The sequence below is a fragment of the Hyaena hyaena genome, unplaced genomic scaffold, assembly GCF_003009895.1.
Source record: "Hyaena hyaena isolate Hyena2069 unplaced genomic scaffold, ASM300989v1 scaffold_151, whole genome shotgun sequence".
Classification (NCBI taxonomy): domain Eukaryota; kingdom Metazoa; phylum Chordata; class Mammalia; order Carnivora; family Hyaenidae; genus Hyaena; species Hyaena hyaena.
This window is the reverse complement of record NW_024080783.1, coordinates 1,064,872-1,087,809: the sequence shown is the minus strand read 5'-3', so window position 1 is coordinate 1,087,809 and position 22,938 is coordinate 1,064,872. Positions and strand designations below refer to the sequence as shown.

The 22,938-nt window shown below is 37.6% G+C and overlaps 1 protein-coding gene across 1 annotated transcript in view; it reads right to left on the bottom strand.

Moving 5' to 3' along the window:
* Positions 1–22,938, bottom strand: part of SCAI (suppressor of cancer cell invasion) — a 141,990-nt gene that overhangs the window by 13,012 nt on the left and 106,040 nt on the right. Inside the window, exons 8-15 of the mRNA XM_039238985.1 lie at positions 22,206–22,304; positions 21,898–22,050; positions 19,766–19,867; positions 19,419–19,520; positions 18,639–18,717; positions 16,645–16,744; positions 14,862–14,943; positions 2,530–2,602 (exon numbers count right to left, since the gene is read on the bottom strand). Of these exons, the coding sequence (XP_039094916.1) occupies positions 2,530–2,602; positions 14,862–14,943; positions 16,645–16,744; positions 18,639–18,717; positions 19,419–19,520; positions 19,766–19,867; positions 21,898–22,050; positions 22,206–22,304 (790 nt within the window). The remainder of the gene's footprint in view (positions 1–2,529; positions 2,603–14,861; positions 14,944–16,644; positions 16,745–18,638; positions 18,718–19,418; positions 19,521–19,765; positions 19,868–21,897; positions 22,051–22,205; positions 22,305–22,938) is intronic.

The window sequence follows — 22,938 nt, the reverse complement described above, 5'->3', positions numbered from 1 at the left end:
TGGAAGTCCATCCATGCCTCCCCCGTTATTCCCTCCTATCCAGTCCATCAACAAACCCTGTCGGCTCTCTGGGCTTAGTCTCTTTCAAAGTGGTGTCCTAGCTCCAGCCACCACCATCTCCCTATTTCCATCAATGTTCCTCTCCAATTCATTCTCCACAAGATTAACTGAATGCTCTTCCAGGCTGCTCTGCTCTTCACAATCTTTTGACGGTATCCCACTGTCCTCCATTTAAATCTCTTCACAAGTCCTAAAAGGTTTTTCATGATTCAGTCACACAATCCTACACCCTACCATTCTGCTAGCAGGAAGTACTTTAATTTCTCTAAATGTTCCACAACCTGGGGTGCCTGGCTGGCTCAGTCGGTAGAGCATGTGACTCTTGATCTCAAGGCTAGAAGTTCGAGCCCCACGTTGCGTGTAGAGATTACTTAAAAGCAAAATCTTAAAAAAAAAAAAAAAGTTCCATAAGCTACCATCACAGAGCTCTTATGTCGGGGCTCACATGCCATTATTGTTCTGCTAAAACCAGCCCCATATAAATCAATATATCCATCAACTCCACTTTAACATCTTTTTATCCACTTTCTTCACCTGCAAGGGCCAGTTAGGAGTTCCTCTACATGTGTGTTATCCCCAGTGCCCAGCAGGGCACCTTGTATATAAGTGCTGAGTAAAGATTTATTGAATAAATCATGTAACTCATGGCTAAAGGGAGAACTGTACACTTTATTATTAAAAAAATTTTTTAAGGTTTATTTTTGAGAGATAGAGCATGAGCGAGGGCCGGCAGAGAGAGAGGGAGACACAGAATCTGAAGCAGGCTCCAGGCTCTGAACTGTCAGCAAAGAGCACGATGCGGGGTTCGAACTCGCGAACCATGAGATCATGAAACTGAGCTGAAGTCAGATGCTTAACCGACTGAGCCACCCAGGCACCCCAGAACTATACATGTTAGACACAAGAGGGGCAGTAATCTAATTAGACCTTCCAAATACTTAGGTATCTGCTAGTTTTGTGCCCAGATAGGCCAAATTTGAGAGACTGAAAGTCTAAGCTTTCTAGCACAAAGATATGAAACTAAGCTAAAAACTGTTAAGCACATAGACTACAATTAAGCATAATAAAAAGCATTAAGAATAATGATAGTTAAAAAAAATGATAGTACATACTGAACACTTCCTATATACCCAGAATTCTTTAACAAGGATGTACTATTATTATCTCCATTGGATAGGAAAGAGACTGAGGCACAGAACGGCTAAGTAACTTCCCAAGGTCACAAGGCAAGTAAGTGGTTGAGTCGGGATTTAAATTCAGTTCGCCTCCAGAGTCTGGTGTTCTTACCCTCGACGCAATAAAGCCTTTTGGACTAAATAATCTTGGTATTAACACATTAGATCATGCAATTTTAAATAGAGCTGCATCTTGATAAGACAAAAATAATAGGAAAAAGCACTCTTAAATAACTGGAAGAGGTTACATTTCTCCAGAAATGACAGCAAACACGTTAACAAAGTCCTCAAAGCAGGAGAATTTTACCGTTGTTTGAAGGTAAGTTCTATCCCTTAGTAATTTGGCTTTTGGATACATGAGCTTAATATTTCTACATGTTTTTCCCTGTTAAATAGCAAAACTTACCTTAAAACAACGGTGAAAAGTCTCCAGCTTCTCTCAGGCTTTCAAATGCTGACCATCAATCACTTCCTGTGTCAAACTATGTCAGCAGACAGGACTTCTGGCTGGGAAGTAGCAGTAAAATGCCATCTCCCACAGAGAGACATCAGCACTATTCACAGTCAGGGAGATAGTGAAACAGTGACAAGTACTGCTAAAACAGTATTAGGTTTTTTTAGTTTTCACCTAGCTTATTGACTGGGAGTTAGAATTAGATTTTACGTGTTGTTTATCAAGGATAAATTATAAAAGACAAAGTCTTTCATTTCTCAGCCACCTGAGAAACTGCCAAAACACTGACACACTGTCTCCCTGGCATGCTGAAAAGAGGTTCTTTTATTTAAAAAATATAACGAGGTAAAAATGTGAATAAAAGAAACCCTTAAGTTTGTGCCAGTTTGGTTCTCCTAACTCTTAGGCAGAGGCCGAGAGGTTTTCTAGACCAAAAATCTTACGGTCTTAAAAGATGCCTAAATTAGGTAGCCAGAGATACAGGAAATCATACTATATGAATGATGACAGGCACACCAGAACAGAACAGAACACCTGTAAAATGAATTTTAATATTCACAAATCATGAATTCCCCAACAGTAAGGGACCAAAAAACCACATTTTTCTCAGGGGCGATTTATCATTTCTTTTAGATTTATCTCAAGAACGAATGGTAGCACATTAAAGAAGTCTAGTTGTGGGCAAGACTGCTAGGTGTATTTCAGACTGACAGCTGCCACATTAAATACTATAAAGCCACATGTGATCACTATAGGTTGGGAAGACAGAGATCAGTATTATTCAAAATATACACAGTAGTTCTCTGCAACCTACTGATAGGACAGGTAATGACAACGTACCTTGTAAAGCCTTTGGATACGCTGTAGGAGAAAGCAAGCAGACTAGCGGCTGTCCAAATAAGTTTGTGAAATTCTGTAACATAAGAGAATTTAAAAGTTTCATTAAAGACTCAGTAGTTTTTCGAAGCACATCGTAAGTGTACAGATAGGGCCCTTTTACTCATAGATGCAGGAAACATCAGTAATAGCTGAAGAGACTGCCATCCATGTATAACCACTAGGCATAATGAGCTTTCTTAAAATGGTGAGGTTTTTATAATTTAGAAGATGTTCCTAACTACTATGATTAAGATTAATAAACCTAGGGGCACCTGGCTGGCTCAGTTGGAAGAGCATGTGACACTTGATCTTGGGGATATGAATTTGAGCCCGTTAGGTATACAGATTACTAAAAAATAAATAAACTTAAAACAAGATTAATAAACCCAGTTACAAAACCAAAGGCTTGTGCATAGTAAAATACAGCATAAACTAAATCAAAAGCAAAATGATGAAATGGGGAAAATATCTGCAAGGCACATTACAAAGATTAATCTCCTTAATACAGAAAGAGCTTCTCCGAATCCTTAAGTAAAAGACCACTGATCCAATAGAAAAATGGGTGGAAGATCACAGAGAATTCACAGAAAAAGGAATACAACTGGCTTAAAAACATGAAAAGAAGCTCAACCTTGCTGCTAATAAGAGAAATAAAATCAAAACTATACTACAATATCATTTTTAACCTACCAGTTTAGCAAAATTTCCCAATGTTTGAGAATATACTCTACTGGCAAGAATACAGGAAAACAAATACTCATACGTAGATGGTAGGAGTATAAACTGGTACAATCTCCTTAGAAGACAAATTGGCAGTATCTATTAAATTCAAATGTATATTCCGTTAACACAGCAATTCCACAACTAAACACTTATGCTACTAATACATTCTCAAACCTATAATAACTTTAAGTCCTAGTTACTCCTTGCAGTACTGTTAGCAATAGTAAAGTACTAGAAACAACCAAACAACCAGCAACAAGGGTTTGGTAAAATAAATTATGGCATAACCATACAATGGAATACTATGCAGTTATAAAAAAAAGAACAAAGAAGTTCTTTATGAAGGGATATGAAAAGATCTCCAACATTTCTTATTAAGTGAAAACAAAGTAAGCTATAGAGACTTTGTGTATAGTACGTTAGTACTATTTACATGGTCAAGAGGACTAAAGACTGTATTTGTTTTGGCTTATATACACATTTTTAAAAAACTCCTAGAAGGATAAACAAGAAACAGATAATAGTAATTACCCATAGAGAGAGAAGGTAACTGAGTGAACTGGGAGTGGGAGGACTAAAGAGATATCATAATAAAGTCTTATTGAAATTTTTGATTTTGGGACTTTGTGAATATACTATCAATATAAAAAATTACACAAATAAATTAGCAATTTCCTGAAATCAAAACAGAGGGAGTAAGATGAATGATATTAAGGAGCATTCTTCAGATAAGGAAGCTGGAGACATTTAACCACACTGCAGACATGGCCTGCTGGGTCGTTGGCCATGATGCTCTTGATCTTGGATCGTGTTATGCACATGGCTGTTATTTGTGTCCCAAGGTCTCCTTTCTCTTTGCTTCTCCTGTTGACCAACCTTTTTCTTCTTTTTTTCTTTAAATACTATGTGCAAAGACTCAGCCTTTCTTTTTTTGTTTTGTTTTGTTAAAGCCTCACTGCAATCCTTTGAAAGGGTGCTTACAAAGTTGGTCACAGGCTGGCTTCTGGGGACTTAGATTTGGGGAGGGTTCCCACCATTAGCAGAACTGAGAAGACCAGCTCCATTTGTCTAGACTGTGTAAACATGATGTTTATGCTGAGCACCCGCTTTCCTTCTAGGAGAATGGCATTTTTGATATGTGTGAGGGGGTTTACACAGTGAGTCCCCAATAAAAACCCTGGGCACCGAGTCCCTAGTGGGCTTTCGTGGTAGACATTGTCTCACTTGTTGCTAGAGAAATTGAGGGCATCCAGGGTGACATCACTGGAGAGGGGTCTTAGAAGTTTGTGCCTGTTTTTCTTAATGCATGTGCTGTTTTCTTTTGAGATCTTGCTCTGTATCCTTTTACTGTGATAAATCTCAGTACTGAGTGTGACTATAGGCTGAGATTTATTAGTCCTTGGGAACTGCTGAGCCTCAGGGTGATCCTGGGGACCTCTGATTCCCTTCGATCAGATTATACTGAAATTTTAGGCCTGGAAAACCGTTTCTTTAAGGATACCTCACCTGTTTCTGGTTCCAACCCATTTGGTAACTAATCTTATAGTTTAACTCCCTTAGGATTATCTTATTTTCTTTATTTGCAAGTTTTTGGGGATGTCTCATAATTGCTCCCCTGTAGGGATTATATGATTTAATGCTATTATGTTTAAGAAAAATTATGGCAAGTGTATATATATATATATATACAGAACATACATTGAAGACATTTTAACTTGCTATAGCTCATATATTAACACTGCTATTTATTTTTGCATATTCATCTCATATCTAACTACTTTGTTGAATCTATATGCATATTAAGTTTTTTGTGTGATTCCTTAGGATTTTCTAAATATAAATTGTATCATCTATAATTAAGGATTTTTATTTCTTTCCCTTCAATATTTACACCTCTTATTAGTCTGGACAACCTTTTTCATTGTTTTATTTGGGGAATGTTAAACAATTCTGGTCAGGACTAAAACAAGATCAATCACAAAAATGATAGCAGGCATTCTCTTTTTCTTGCTTATTTTAACTAAGAACACTTTTAATGTTTCTCACTCAAAGTCCAAAATTGGCTACTTCACATAGAGGCTTTTCATCATAAGCTCAGTTTTCTTTTCCATTAAGAATGAGTACCGAGGGGCGCCTGGGTGGCTCAGTCAGTTAAGCGTCCGACTTCAGCTTAGGTCATGATGTCACAGTTTGTGGATTCGAGCCCTGCATTGGGCTCTGTGCTGACAGCTAGCTCAGAGCCTGGAGCCTGCTTCAGATTCTGTGTCTCCCTCTCTCTCTGACCCTCCGCTGCTCATGCTGTCCTTATCTCTCTCTCAAAAATAAAAATAAAATAAATAAAAAAAGAATGAGTACCAAATTTTATTAGATTTCATAAAATGACTCCTGAGATAAGCTATGTGGTTTTTCTTATTTATCCTTTCGGCATAGTATATAATAATGATTGATTTTCACAAATATTTCAAAAATAATTGAAATAAAAATAACAAACAGAAGTATTTACTGGTGGGGCACCTGACTGGCTCAGTTGGAGGAGCATGTTACTCTTGATTTAAAAAAAAAATTTTTTTTAATGTTTTTATTTATTTCTGAGAGAGAGAGACAGCAAGAGCAGGGGAGGTTCAGAGAGAGAGGGAGATACAGAATCCGAAGCAGGCTCCAGGCTCTGAGCTGGTTGTCAGCACAGAGCCCAATGCGGGGCTTGAACCGTGAGATCATGACCTGCGCCGATGTCGGATGCTTAACCTACTGAGCCACCCAGGCGCCCTACTCCTGATTTTAACGTGAGTTTTAGCCCCACACGAGGTGTAGAGATTACTAAAATAAATTTAAAACTTAAAAAAAAAGTATTTACTGGTAAACCCCAAAGGGTTAGATTTTCTTGTGGGAAAAAGATAACTTTGATCATTTTCCTCTATTTCACACCCTATGATTATATTTTTCTGATTTCTTTTTTTTTAAGCTTATTTATTTATTTTAGAGAGAGAACAAGAGCAGAGGAAAGGCAGAGAGAGACAGAGGGAGAGTAAGACAATCCAAGCTGACTCCATGCTCAGTGCAGTGCCTGATGCGGGGCTGGATCTCAAAACCGTGAGATCATGACCTGAGCCGAAATCAAGAGTCAGACGTTCAACAGACAGAACCACCCAGACACCCCTCTGATTAACTTCTTATAGACAATAGAGTTTTTTCTCCCATAAATTTATATATTTAACTGATACTTTAAAACATCTTTGTCACTTTAAAATAGTACATAGTGTCCTTTTTAAAGATCTCTTTTCTTTAACAAATACTCTTTAAATCTACCGACTAGACACTGTTCTAGGTGCTAGAAGACAGAGGTAAACAAAACAGATTTTTTTCTTTAAACTCTGTTTTCTTGGAGCTGGCATTTAGACGGGGGTGGAGGTGGCAGTAGAGACCCACAGTAAACAAAGATGTTATGTAGTATCATAGAAGGTGGTTAGTGCTACGTATGGAGAGACAGCAGAGTATGGTTAGCCGCACAGACTTCACAATCAGATTGTTTAGATCCCAACTCAGCCATTTATTAATTGTGTGTGTGTCCTCAGACAAATTACTGAATTACTGAATCTTGGGGCGCCTGAGTGGTTCAGTCAGCTGAGCGTCCGGCTCAGGTCATGATCTCACGGTTCGTGGGTTCGAGCCCTGCGTCAGGCTCTGTGCTGACAGCCAGCTCAGAGCCTGGAGCCAGTTTTGAATTCTTTGTCTCCTTCTCTCTCTGCCCCTTCCCTGCTCACGCTCTGTCTCTGTCTCTCAAAGATAAAAAAATAAATTACAGAATCTTTCTGTGCCATGGTTTTCTGATCAGTAAAATAGAAATAATAAAAGTAACACATTGGGTTGTTGCACATTAAACGTGTTCATATTTATAAAGTGCTGGGGCGCGTGGGTGGCTCAGTCTGTTAGGCATCGACTTTGGTTTAGGTCATGATCTCACAATTTGAGTCCAAGCACTGCCCGCATTGGCTGTCTGCTGTCAGCACAGAGGCTGCTTTGGATCTTCTGTCCCCTTCTCTCTCTGTCCCTCCCCTGCTCTCTCTCTCTCAAAAATAAACAAACTCTTAAAAAAAAATATTTTTAAAGTGCTTAGAATGGTGGATGGCACTATAAAGAAGCTGTCATGATAATTAAGAAAAAATTAAGAGAGGTGAAATAAGAATGCACGGGAAGCATATGATTTTATTTTTTATCTTATTTTTAAAAAATATTTGTTTATTTTTTGGGAGAGCACAAGCAGGGGAAGGGCTGAGAATCTGAAGCAGGCTCTGTGCTGACAGGCTGACATCAGCGAGCCTGCTGTGGGGCTTGGACTCATGAGCTGCAAGACCAGGACCTGAGCCAAAGTCAGACGCTCAACCAACTGAGCCACTCAGGCACGCCGGCATATGATATTAAATAGGGCAATTGGGGGGCACCTGGATGGCTCAGTCAGTTGAGCGTCTGGTCATGATCTTGCGGTTCATGAGCTCAAGCCCCACACTGGGCTCGCTGCTGTCAGCGCAGAGCTCACTTCAGATCCTCTGTCGCCCTCCCCTGCTTGTGCTCGCCCAAAAATAAAAAATTCTTTTAAAAAAATAATTTAAAAAATAGGGCAATTAGGGAAGATCCTACTGAGAGGCTTCAATGTATCAAACATGTGAAGAACAAAGTGGGTGTCATTGGAAGATTCAAGGCGGGGGGAATAGACATGAAGATCCAAAGCAGCAGACCACCAGGTAAGTCAGAGGAACAGCGAGGTAATGCGGCTGAAGAGAACTGAGTGAATGGGAGACTGTCAAGAGAAAAGATCAGAGATGCATCTGAGGGGAGCGAGGAGGCATGTGAGGGAAGATCACATGAAGCCTTCACTCCGAGTGAGATGAGGAGCTTCTGGAAATTTTGAGTAGAGAAGTGATGTGCTCTGACTTATAGACACACTCTGTAAGGAAGCAAGGACAGAAGGAGGAAGACTTGTTAAGGAAGCTCCTACAATAATTCAGGGGCAAGACGCTAGTGGCATGGGTCAGGGTGATGGCAGTGGACGTGTGACGATTCTGGGTGGATCAGTTACAGCCAAAAGGAGTTCCTGAAATGGATGTGGGATGTGAGGGAAGGAGGAGGCAAGTATGAAACCAAGGACTTGGGCTGCGGCAACTATAAAAGTGTAATAACAGGCATTAACTGATCTAGGGAAAGCTGGAGTAGGAAGAGATCTTAGGGATTCTGTCTTGGGCATGTGAAATTTGTGATCTTTATTAGAATTACCAATAAGATATGGAATAGGTAGATTAAGTCGAGAGTAACAGAGAGAGGTCTGGACTGGAGGCAGGAATTTAGAAATCGTCAGCATAGAGATTATAATTAAAGTCATGAAACTAAATAAGGGCCTCGGGGCATCTGGCTGGCTCAGCAGGTGGAGCATGAGACTCTTGATCTTGGGGTTGTGAGTTCGAGACCCACAGTGAGTGGAGAGATTACTTAAACTAAAACAAAAAACAAAACAAAACAAAAAAACCTCAAACATTAAATAAGGGCATCAAGGGAGTGAGTTACAGCTGGAAAAGAAGAGGAACAAAGACAGAGTCCAAGGCACTCCAGTGATAAGAAGTCACAGAAATGTGGAAAAACCCGTAGAAGAAACTGAGAAAATAAGTTGACTCCAGACCTCCTTTGCCCTGAGGCAATCGAACAATGTGAATTTAGTTTTTAAAGGTCCTATCCAGAGAAGAGGACACAAGTCAGAGCTCAGGGTCTCCCTAAGACAGGAGTCTAACAGGAAAGCAGCCCTGTTAAATTGGAATCCTAAAGGGCTACGGCATAAGTGTAAGGATGAACCTAAACCAAACTTTACCATCCTTCCCCCATGACTACTCCTCAAGGGGCCTGCAAGGAAGTTTCTCAGTGCCAAACAGAGCAGAGACAAACAAACAAAATACAACAGTGCCTGAGGGTTCTAACTCTAAGCTACCCCCTTCACATGTGTGCAGCCCAAAGTCATACATGGAGGTAATCCTAAAAACATGGTCATGGCGTGGAAGTGCCTCCAGGTATTTAGCCAAAGCAAATGCAGACCCTCTCTGGATGAAAAGTATCTTCATTTCAGGCCTCAGTGAATTTCCCACAAAGAGTTTTAAGGATAAATGAGAAGAAACCAGCCAAAGGTCATCAAGCATATAAGAATACAAAAGCACCAAAGGGTAACTTTCAGCAGCAAAAGCAGATTTCAGGTATAACCATTATCAGCTAGATAAGAAATAGTAAAATGAGTATGCTTATTAAGTTTAAAGAAATAAAGAACACACCTGAAAACAGAAAGGAAGAAACTATAAAAACTATAAAAAAGGAAGAAACTATAGAAACTATAAAAAAGGAAATGGAGGGGCACCTGGGTGGCCTTGGTTAAGTGTCCAACTTTGGCTCAGGTCATGATTTCATGGCTCATGAGTTTGAGCCCCATATCAGGCTCTCTCCTGTCAGCGCAGAGCTCACTTCAGATCCTCTGTCTCCCTCTCTCTCCCCTTCTCTGCTCTTGTGTGCTTTCTCTCTCATAAAATAAATAAAAACTTTAAAAAAAAAATAAAAAAAAAAAGGCAATGGATTATTTGAAAAAAAAGTAAACAGAACATCTAGAAATGAAACACAACCAATATAAAACTCAACAAATGGGTTTAAACACAAATTAATCATAGCTAAAGTAAGAAGTTGTTAATTGGAAGATCAGAAGAAATTACCCACATCTCAACCAGATACACAAAAAGATGGAAAATGTAGAAGAGAAACCAAGAGATGTGGAAGGCACAGTGCAAATGCTAGGCTAAGCAATATACAAATATAATCAGAGTTCCAGAAGGAGATGAGAGAGAAGCTAGGGGACAGCAAATATTTGAAGAGATAATGGCTAGGAATTTTCCAGCATTGATGAAAAACTCCAATGTACCAATTCAAGAAGTCCAACAAATCCCAGTAAGTTATAAAGAAACACCACCTGGATATATCACAGTATAACTACAGAACGCCAAGAACAAAGAGACGGTCTTTCAAAGTAGCAAAAAAGAAATGGAATGAGTGCAGCTAGCTGGCAGAGGAGCTCTCACATGCTCTGGTTAGGAAGGTGAATGCCTTAACAGACTGTGCCAATCTGCACCCATCAGTCAAATACGTTAGGATGGGGCTGTTTATATAAATATGACTGTTTTGACAAATGTGTAAGTTATGTTCACTGGCAGAGATCCAGCTCTGTCACAAATATTTAAATACTCAAAGGATTTTCTTCTTCCTAAGAAAAGAAAGCAGAACTGAAAGACGTGTTGCCCAAAATGACGGAGGGATTTTATTTCACTCCCACTAGTACTACCTGACTGCAGATAAAAGGCCACTTCAACCTGCCCATTCCCTAATGATGATTTGAGAGTGGAAGTTTGGGCCATACTTCCCATGTATATCTTGGTGTTTCAATCACTGTCCTCTCAAATGACTGGCATGCAAAACTCCTCTTTTCCTAAAGATGAAGAGAGCTTGCACTTTGGAATAACAAAGACTGGTGGAATCAATTAGGCAAAATACCTAACCTCCAAAGGCAAAGTTTCCTCAACTACAAAATAAAGATAATAGTGCTCACCTACGTTTAATCATTCAATATGCATTATTAAGAATATTTTAACTGTAAGGCAATGGAGACATAAAGATATATGTATATACAAATATAAACACACATACAGACTTTAGGAGAAACAAAGCAGGGTACTGAAAATCAGATCCTTACATTCCAGGCAGAAGGGTCAGCCTGCTCTGGTGAATATGAGCAGACCATGAAGAAAGACCTGAAGATACTGACATGAGAAGTTACCCAGCTAAATGATCCAGCTAGATCATCACACTGAGCATGTCAGTGTGACAAGCCCTGTCCACAACCTCAGAGATTCCAATCACCGTGCTAGCTTCCTCTCTTAAACCTGAGCAGACAAGCAAGCATGATACTCTGAAGAAAGTCTCTAATATGAAACACATAGACAAAACCAAAGAGAAACAAATCAACATGGAGGGAAAAGATAGCATGCAAGGAGAGATTTTTTTAAACGACCAAGTGATATTTTCAAAGGTAAGAGAAGATACTTCAAACAAGATAAAAACCAAGGCGATTACATACGTGTATGCATATTTGTTGTATATACATACACATACATCTATTTCTTTATGGAAGAAACATCTAGAAAACAAGAAATCTCACAGGTTAGAAGATAAAGGTAAGGGAATCTCCTAAAGAGCAAAAGGAGCAAAATATGGAAAACGAAGGCCAAGAAAACAGAGGACCAGACTAGAAAGTCCAATATAGGAATGACAGAAATTCTCAAAAGACAGAACAGAGAAAATGGGGAGGGGAGATCAATGGAACAACTCAAGTAAACGGGCAGAGTTTCCACATTGACAAAACTCAGGAAGTCCGTGCCATGCACCATGAAGTAAGCCCAGACCAGGGCACATTGTTAGGAAGCTGAAAAACACCAGGGACAAACTGACGATCCTATACGTTTCCGGAGACTGAAAACAGGTCAGAATCCAGAATGAGAATGCCTTTCTACTTCTTAAGAAGCACTGGAAGCTAGAAAGCAATAGATAATCCTTCCAAATTCTGAAGGGAAATAATTTCTAATCTCTACCAAAACCGTCATGAAAAGGTGAGAGTAAAATTAAAGAACAACTGAAGGAGTGCAAGACCGCAGATATTGTACCTCCCGCTCAGCCTTTCTAGGGAGCTGCTCCTGGAGATGCTGCACCAACGTGAGAGAGGACAGGAGAGTGAGTCCAAGAGGCGGACACAGGACTCCGGAAACAGAGGACAAAGAACGGACTGTCAGGGTAACAATGACACGAACTTCTGGGATGAGGGTTCTTCGGAGGCTCTGAGGGATAATTCAGCACAAAGAGACAACGAAGAGACAGATGAATGTGAACAACCTCTAAGAAGACGTAGGTGACTGGTGAGCAGACTGGGGTTGAATCAGTGTGACATTCAGACAAAAACAAGGAACAAAGTTACATAATTATTTGCTCCAGGAAAAACAGGAAGTTGCATGGGCAAGAACTCTATGGCTTAACTGTTAAATGCATTTGACAGTCATCATAATATAAGTATTAAATATTCAGCGAACCAAAATCATGATAGAAGTCTACTGTGGGGAGAAAAGGAGGTAAAAGGTATAAATGTGAGCTGGGGATCGGAAGAGGAGAGAGCTGAATTTCTCTTCTTCAATGGGACATCACTACATAAGGCCTAAAAATGAAGAATCGAGAAATATCATTATGAGCATGTTATTTAGACAAATATTCAGCTACAAAAGATGTAACTGGCGGCCTCTGGGAAAAGGCAAATAGGCGTTTGGCAGGGGTATGGGAACTGGCGTTTCTGGTAACACCCACAAGAACTTGCGGAGTCGTCCCCACCCTGACAACACACTGCAATTGTACTGACACCTGAGACCTGCCGCAGGCAAGCGATGCAGAATCACAGGCGCTGGGGCCCAGGTACTAATGGTTTTGAGAAGGATTCGAATGTTTCTGATACACAGAAAGAGTTGAGAACAACAGTTTTAAACTCTATGGAGGAGCTTAATTCTCATAAAAATAAAAAAAGTAATATTTAAATGAAGAAGTATACATGAAATGTTTATATTTATATGAAGAGACATTAGCAAACATGTTCACGGAACATTCATATACATGAAACATACACAGTAAAGTTGATCCATTACATCAGTCACACAGTTCTTTTTCACTAGAAATATGTTAGATGGTAATTTAAGACTTTTCACACATGCTTTGTGGGAAAAGTAAATATCAGACACTTTCATATGTTAACACAGACAACTTCATACTTGATTTAGAGGCACCGAATAGCACTAATTTTTAAAAAGACCAAATTGGTCTTTGCCATGCTCTGACTTGCCTAATGCATGTGAAGATAAGTATGTTCTGGACAATTTAATTTTTTAAAGGAGTGATACTGCATGTGCCATCAAGAGCAAACAAATGAACAAGAAAAGCTTTCTATTAGTCCACTGTCATCCTGGGCTTCAGAATATTGAAATCCCGAATTAAATCATGATATATAATTAGGGAGATACACTTCCAACTATGCACAGTGGTGTTTTTAAAAATCAGCATTCAATACCCATTCTGTATCCAAACAGCACTTTGAAATAGCAGACATATACATGAATGATATTCCTGAGATTATAAAAGGGGGTATCAAATATTATCCAATCAAATTGAGGGAAATTAATAGATTGCTAAAATACTCTAAATGATTGCCAGATCATATTCAGTAAGACACTGGACCTGGTACATCAACATATATCACATCATTAAATTGTAGCAAATGATTCCTTGTCATTAACAAGGTCATAGAATGCTTCCTGGACTCCTCTGGTTTTATAGATTTAAATGAGGTAGCGAAGAAGCTTTTTCTTTCCTTCAGCAGCTTCCCACACCCCTCAAAAAGATTAAAAGCAACAACACACACGATTCAATAAAGTAGACAGCTAATTTTCCTAAATATCGGAAGTTGTGAAACTTGACAAAATGGGTAGCAGGATATAGCCTGAAAAATGTAGGGTGGATTGGATACTCTTGACATTCAGACACTAACTCTAAAAGGTGAAAGTAAACATAAAAATGAGATGGGAAACACATGCTTGGGGTCATCTCTTGGCTATAGCAGACATTTATTTCCCTTATTCTCCTCAAATAAATCTTCTAATATTTGCTTCTCTAATTATACGAACACCCACAATGGAAAGAGTTTTAATTGGCAGATCTGTGTTCCTAGCCTATTTTTGAATATATTGTTGATTAATGAAATATTCCAACCACATACAAAGGACTCCGAAGATTCTGTTTTCATTTTCCTATAAATTACTGTAGTTTGAATTCTAATATCCAACTTTAAAGTGTTTCACTATGGGCATTCTTTGTAGTCACTGAAACCCACCGCTTTAAGAGCAAAATATAAAACCAAAGGCTTTTCACTTTAGATCCCTGTTACTTACTTTAGCATTCAGGCCATCTTTTTTTATTTACTGTCACGAATTAAAAAACAAAATTAAGTGCATCTAAAACAACTTTTGTGGATATTCAGACTGTGACTATGTAGATGGGATAGAAATTTCATTTAAACTATAGCAGCTCAGTGTGGGAAACGGGAAAGTTTGCAAACCAGAAAATAAAATTTTCCTATATACTTTTACTCCTATGAAAGAAAATTACTCTGGGTTATATAACAAAAATAAACCTCCCACCAGAGACCTTGGAAATCTTGAATTTTTTTCCTGCAGGAGGATTTATTATTTTCCACTGAGTGTCCATTCATGCGTTTTCTTCTTGTTTCTATTCATAGCACCAGATCCTGACTAGCATGCACAACCTCAAAAGAAAAGAAAGACTAAATACAAACTGCTAAAATTTAAAAAAAAAAAAGAAATAAAGCAAAATGAAAAGGCGCATGTGAAGACTGGTTACCTTGGGCTGGCGCCATGATGTCTAACTTGCACAGTGGCGCTGGCAGAACTCACCTTGTACGCAACACTGTTGGATGAATCCACGATGATAAACAGAGGCTTCCTCGTGAAAGGATAGAGGTCTCCAGGATGAAGGCTGGGAAAACAACAACGGTAATGATGAGTAACTGTACAACTAAACTGGCTGAGTCTCAGAAGCCTTACTGTTCAGTTTGGTCTGCTCACGTCTCCTTTTCATTACGGCACTGAGCAAAAGACAAAGATTTACTCAGCAAAAGACAAAACACATCTCTTTACTGGGATAGACAGGTTAGCAGTTTTATCCGGAAAAATGTTCAGAGACAATTATTATTCAGGAATATTCAAGCTAAAGAGAAGTCTACAGATATACAGATGGAGAAAACACACAACAGGAAAATCCCACAAGTCAGCATTTAGGTGCTTGCTTAGTATTTAAAAGCTCCTTCTAAGAAAATGTTCTGAAAACAAGATGTAATAACACAACCAGATTTGTATTTCAATGAGTCTTTTAAGATATGTATCTATTTTAGAGATTTTTAATATTTCAAGCCACACCTTAATATTGCAGATAATAGGCAGAGGCTCCCCTTTTACTATTCTTTATGCTTCCTCTGTACTTTGCATAGAATCAGATGGGGCGCTTGTTAAATATATGGATTCACTGGCCCACAGAAGACCTACAGCACCCAAAGGCTGAAGTCCAGCAACATGCGTTTGGGAGCCAGTGCTTAAGGAAAGGTCACAATTTTGTGCATGCTCTCTTTTCCATAGCTTACTGGACAATGTGTGTATGTGTAAAAATATTAATGTAAATGTAAACATAAATACATAAATATATAAAATGATGTGTCAATGAGCAACATCATCAAACCCCAATATGTTTTAAATACAAATTTTTCTTTTCTTTTTTAATAATACAGGTTTTTTTTTTTTTTTTTTAAGTTTATCTACTTTGAGAGAGAGGGAAAGAGAGAATCCCAAGCAGGCTCTTCACTGTCACTGTACAGCCTGATGCAGGGCTCGAACTCATGAACTGTGAGATCATGACTTGAGCTGAAATCTAGAGTTAGACACTTAACTGATGAAGTCACCCCAGGTACCCCAAACATAAGTTTTTCTAATATAAATCATCTACAACTAAGGTCAATGACAGCACCAACATATGGCTTGGAGGACTGTTAGCTATTATACACATAATTTGAAACATCTCCCTTTCTGTCTTCCCTTCCTCATTCTTGAATATGAACAGTTACAACATTTTTTATAAAATACTATTAGAAATGCAGTTTCAGAAAAGTCCAGTCTCCTTTATAACCAGATTGCTTTCTCTCAGCTAGAGGAATTTTAGAGCCAATAATGGCCCAAGCAGTGAATGTGTTGTACTTAGAAAAAGAGCGAACATTCATAGATGAAATTTATTTAAAATCATACAACTAAGTTGATTTATACTCTATCTAAACAACAGAAACTTACATTTAAAAAGCTTGTATTAATGTTAACATGTATCATGTCCTGACATATTATTTACACACACATGTACAGCCTCCTCCAACTTGAATGTTAATTTTGTTCACTGACATATCCCCATGATTGAATAGTACCTCACATATAATATTCAATGAGAATTTTAAAAATAAATTAACAGCCAAAAATTCTAATTTCCTAGGATAGTCAGAGCCTGAAATATTGCTGGAATCCAAATATGTATTATTATATTCTGAGGGAATATTTCTTGTACAAGAAAAAAGTCCCCATTTCACTTAATGTTTTCTACGACTATAATTTTTATAATAGGGAGAGACACCAGAATACATACCAGTGCATTTCCTTGTGGGACTGATTTCGTTTGTGGATGGCATCTCCATTTATAATATCCCGGTTACTATTAGTAAGTACTCCGCCAAAATCATAAGGACCTATAAAAACAAAGGAAGAATCCTAGACTTTAGCTGGAGAATAACATTGATCTGATGCTCAAATTCAAAGGTCTTGTGTGAATCTCTCATTGATACAAGTGGAAGATAATCACAAAGCATTTTAATTATTTTAAAATTTAACATCCTAGTTCAATGCAATATTTAAATGATTTCAGCGTGTTGCCTGCTTCAACATTTTAAAAAAATCATTTAGTTATTCGTCAGTTCTTCAAACAGAAAATAATGAGAAACAAAACAAGAATCTACTGCATCCCAGTATTCTGGGTAGTAAAAGGGATGGAGATCTGGGATGTTCAAAATGATCTTTACATTTCAAGCAAAATTAAAATCTCACATTTAACCAAATTATCTAAATAAGAAAGTTGCAGAATGAAGTCCTAATAATTTCTTAAATATAGTTTTAAGTGAGCCACTAATTATAAAAATTGAGGGGAAAAATTTTGAGTGGGACTTGAAAATTCTCGTTGATAAACACTACATTTTTAAGAAAAGGAATGCCAAATCTCAGTGTGTCAAAAAATCTCTTATTATCACTATTACATCAGGCACTGTACTTCCGGTTTTAAAGTTAGCCTTTCCTACTGATCACATTGGTTAGCTAAACTCTTGTCTAAATGGAACAGCTATGGGATGTTAGGAATCATCTCTCTCAAAGGACCATTCAGTTAGTACCTATTGTACTTTAAAAAAGGAAAAGAGGAGGTCAATGTAAAATGGGAGCCCAGAAAATCTGAGTCAACAGTTTATGTTATAAAACATGGAAAAAGGGGCACCAGGGTGGCTCAGTCAGTTAAGTGTCCGACTCCAGGTTTCAGCTCAAGTCATGATCTCACATTGAGTTTGAGTCCCACATCAGGCTCTGTGCTGACAGAGCAGAGCCTGCCTGCGATTCTCTCTTCCCCTCTCTCTGCCCCTCCCCTGGCTTGCTCACTCTCATTCTCTCAAAATAAATTTAAAAATTTCCATTAATTAAAAAATTTTCATTTATTTCAAAATAAAATTACTAGGTTTATGACAAAAAACTTCAAAAGTTTGTTTGTGACTGTGTGTCACTTTTAATGCTGTGTTATATTTTAGCCCTTAAAAATCATTGCAATGAAAAGACACTGAGATTTGTTTTGTTTTGTTTTCATTTTAACACTTTAAGAGGACCTGTACATCATGCAAGGAAGATGGCAGGGACATGCATTGTATAAAGGAATGCAAATTTCAACAAACAGATGAAGAGGAAAATGTTAAGGATGTTAAGAAAAAATTTTTTTTTGTCCAGACAAAGATTTAATTGCCTAATTTACATTCAAGTTACTCATCTATTCTGACCAATTTCATATATTCTGGACTCATATATTCTGAATAGTTTAAAAAGTTTTCATTCTGAAACAGCATCCCAATATTCTTCAGGTTGAATCCATAAAGCAAAATAAAGGACAGAAACAAAATCATGACAAGGACTTGAACTTTCACAGTTACAGCAATGTACTGATTTCTACAAAGACTTTCAGCCACAATGAAGCCGCTGACCAGATTCCCTGACACATTAACAGCCCAGAAAAACTCAATGATGTGAAGTAGAAAATTAGGCTCAGTTATTCCATGTGTATATAGATATATTTGCGCCTTTGGCAAATTTGATAGTGAGGTATACATTTAGTAAGTGAATTTGCTGATGATTCGCGGACTTCGAAGTATAAGATTTCAGCAAATAAAATAGACTGGGGTATCTACAAGATTGCCAATTCAACAGAGACCAGGCTTCAAATCTGGAAGCCTCTCTGGAAAGCTTGGGATGGTCTGTGGGCTACGGGCCATCATCTTGTAGAAAATAAAGAGAATTCAAGCCCTGCTCACGACAGGGAGCATTCCTTTATTGTACCTTCACTATCAGAACGACCTGTGGGGAAAACGCCAGTGGCTGACAGGTAAATCAGAAGTACGCTATTGGCAGGCAGCTCCTGAAATTAAAGAAAATCACATATACAAAACAACAAACAGTTTTATTCAAAGTTCCTGACATTTTGAAGTCGCAGGGACGACAGAAGCTAATGTAAGGTTTCGCTTTCTTCTCCAAGAAGACTGTCCCTCTTGCTGGTTCCAGCTCAACTGTTTATACAACAAAGAATCATTATGAATCTATAATCTATAAACTGCTGCCCAAAGTTTTGAAGCCATTTTCTGCCTTAAAAACCTCATCACTTACAGAATGTTCTCTGCAAACCCTGAAATGGTGAAGTAAAGTCCTGACTATAGTTCTACAAGAGAAACTCCTGCCCATGGCTTCCTCTCCATAAACTTTGGGAGGAATTCACTGCTTCTCATGGTTCTTCCAGATGACCACAGGGCTTCCTGGAGCTGCCTGAATACATAACACGCCCATGCAATCTGACTGCTATGTCTACAGTACATTAGTAATAACAACGTGGAGAAAGAAGAATGATAATTAATCAATGCTCTCCTTAATTAATGGTAAGGACATTCATAACAACATAAGCAATTTCCATTCCCAAAATAGCTGTGATTAGGTGTACTGAATGCAGATTTCATTTTCCTATATTATCTAATTTCTTCACTCAAATATTCAAATAAAAGAGTGATTCTCAGATTCTATTTAGGGCATACTTTCTCCATATAATAAAAAGTATTGAATCATATATACCTTAAAAGATGCTGCTAAGAATGTGTATAGTTGGCTGAAGGTTGGTTTGTAGAGCAGATACTTGTGGGGGTTTTCACGCCTGGTAGGCTTATCAGCTGATTCCTGTATTTACACATAGAAAACAAGACACATATAGGCTGATTTTGACATATGATTATCAATGCCTATTTTTATACTGTTCATGAAATATCTTTTTTCATTCCATGTTATTATTATTGTGCTTATCTCTCCTGTGTCTCATCAAGAGAATTCTTCATTCACATGCATAGCATTTGTTGAATAACAGCATTCCTTGAGAAGCAGAAGTAATAATGGTGTTACCAAAATTGCAAATGTAGAGCTGTCACCTGCATTCCTGGTTTATTCATCTGGGAAGCTAAATTCATTGGCTCCCTTTCCAGGGCTTGTAACATCCGGAACATGTCGACAGTCAGCTCACTAAACTTAACCTGCAAGGAAAACAAACCTTACCATTAATACAGTATACAGACCTAGAAGTCTCTGACCATAATATGACTCCTGACATTCACGTATACCTAATGACACTGGGTAATTTATTCCCCAGGGTTTTATTATAAAAATTTTCAAAAGACCGAAAACTAAAAGAAGTATACATTGTATCATTTGATTCTATACCATTAACATTTTCTGTATTTGCTTTATCATGTATCTCTCCATCTGTTTTATATCTCTATCCGTCAATTTCCTTGGGTATTTTTAAAAACATAAAAAGCAGTCATGTAAACAACAAGATCTGTATTAGGGTCCTTAAAAAAACATGCTAAAAAACAAAAACTTTTGGCAAGGCAGGCTGCTGAAATAGGGCTATGGCCCATATTTCATAACCTCTTCAGTACATTTTGGCCTTATACAATGTTTAAGACCACATCCTTTTCTGTTTTGAATAATATATAGAACTTCAGGCAGGCAATGGGTTTTTTTTATTGTTATTATGTTTTAATCATGATAAGTTTATGCTTTTTATTTTACCCATCACCTATTTTACCCTTCCCCCTACCCACCTCCCCTCTAGTAACCAACAGTTTGTTCTCTATAGTGAAGTGTCTTTTTCTTGGTTTGTCCCTCTCTTTTTCCCTTTTATCATTTGTCTTGTTTCTTAAATTCCATATATGAGTGAAATCATATGGATTTGTCTTTTCCTGACTTACTTACTTCACTTAGCATTATACTCTCTAGCTCCATTCATGTTGTTGCAAATGGCAAGATTTCATTCTGTTTTAAGGTTGAAGAATATTCCATTGTATATACACACCACCTCTTTTTTATATATTCATCTATTGATGAACACTTGGGCTGCTTCCACAGTGTGGCTATTGTAAATAACTGCAAAAAACACAGGCGTGCACGTATCCCTTTGAAAATATGTTTTTGTATTCTTTGGGTAAATACCCAGTAGTGGAATTATTCAATCACAACGTGATTCTATTTTTAATTTTTGGAGGAACCTGCATACTATTTACCAGAGTGGTTGCACCAGTTTGCATTTCCACCAACAGTGCAAGAGGGTTCCTTTTTTTCCACATCCTTCCAACACTTGTGTCTTATGCTTTTGATTTTAGCCCTTCTGATAGGTGTGAGGTGATATCTCCCTGTAGTTTTGATTTGCATTTCTCTGATGACAAGTGATGTTGAGCATCTTTTCATGTGTCTGTTGACCATCTGTATGTCTTTGGAGAAATGTCTGTTCGTGTCTTCTGCCCATAGGCAGGCAATGTTTTAATTTAAATTAAATTTGCAAACCAATGGCTTTTAAAAGCTAAAACTGTAGAAGTACTAGAAAAAGTTAACAATAACAAAAATGAAAGGTGTGAGAGAAGGATCCAAAATTAAAACTTGTGTAAATAGTGCATATAGAAAACTGTATTCACTCGACAGTTTTCTGAGATCCCATAATTTCCAGTAAACTTACATTTCTGGTACATTAAATCCTCATCTTCATGGAACTATTCTGTCACCAAAATAAATCTGAAATTTGCTATGACAAATATACCTAAAAATAATTCTTCCTTCTTTTTTGCCTGACTGTAAAAAGTAATATACAGATTTAGAAAGTGGCAAAGAAGAAAATAAAAATTACCAATAATTCTGCTATTCAGAGAGAAACCTTTTATGATAGTGGTAAATTTCTTCCTAGTCCTTTTGCCTGTATGTGTATACAGACATGTTAACATATGTGAGACTGTTCTGTTTACATAGCTCCATACCAGGTTTACTTTTACTTACTATATCATGAATATATCTTCCTCTGCAATTAAAAATTCTTTCTAAACCTTTAAATTCCCGTAATACAGCCCAAATGTGGACACCGTGTAATTTAATTAAACATTTCCTCACAAATGGATTTAGGATATTTACAAGGAATTTGTAATTCTGTAATGTTAACCTGTAATTCTGTAATAATAAGAAAGTGCTGATTTTCAAACTGAATTTTAAGCATAATTCCTTCACAATTCTTTACCTGGTTATTACAATTACCAATAATGAGTGCATCAGCCAGAGACAGCTGTCCCACAATCATGCCCTGTTCCAGCAATGGGGCTCCTGTTTCAGCAAGGCGATTAGATGTGATCACAATGGTATTATCATCATTCAATACCATTACAGGGTCCGCCTGAAGAAAAAAACAGTAAGTAGTTGATGGCTAAGGCAAAATGTCAATATGATAAACTATTCCTTCTTCTTGAAATATATGACACAATAAAAACATATACCACATATGCATTTATTTCTCCAAAATTATGACAAGCTTTCTTGTCAAAAACTGACCTCAATGAAAGCTGCTACTTCTTGAAGCACTAAGTTCCATTCCACTTGATCTTCAGTATTAAAGCGGTGAGTATAATCTTCAATTTCATCAGACAATTCCTGATTTGAAAATACCACAAAGAAAAACAGTTATGGGGGAAAAAACACATACAAACAGACTGCTATATTGTACCATATTCTTAAAAAAATTTTTTTTAAACATTTATTTATTATTGAGAAACAGAGAGAGACAGAGCATGAGCAGGAGAGGGGCAGAGAGAAGGGGAGACACAGAATCTAAAGCCATAGATTTATGGCTCCAGGCTCCGAGCTGTCAGCACAGAGTCCGATGTGGGGCTCGAACCCACAAGTTATGAGAACATGACCTGAGCTGAGGTTGGAGCCACCCAGGCGCTGCTATTGTACCATATTATTGACAGAAATTGATACAGTTAAGAAGCTTGATTATTATAAAAAAAAAAAGAAGCCTGATTATTATCAATAAACGGTCCCAAATGAAGAAAACTACTTTATTTTGTTTTAAAATAAAAGACTCCAGAAATGATACACATCAACAAGATCTTCATAGAGATCCAAAGTGATGCATATTTGCTCAATTCTACATCAGCAATTAACTTATTAAAGATAAAACCTCCAAGCTTTTACCACTTAATAACAAATGAAGACTCTCTTGATGATTTTCTTTGGATTTATCTCATACTGTGTTTTGGGAACAGTCTTATTAGTAACTAGA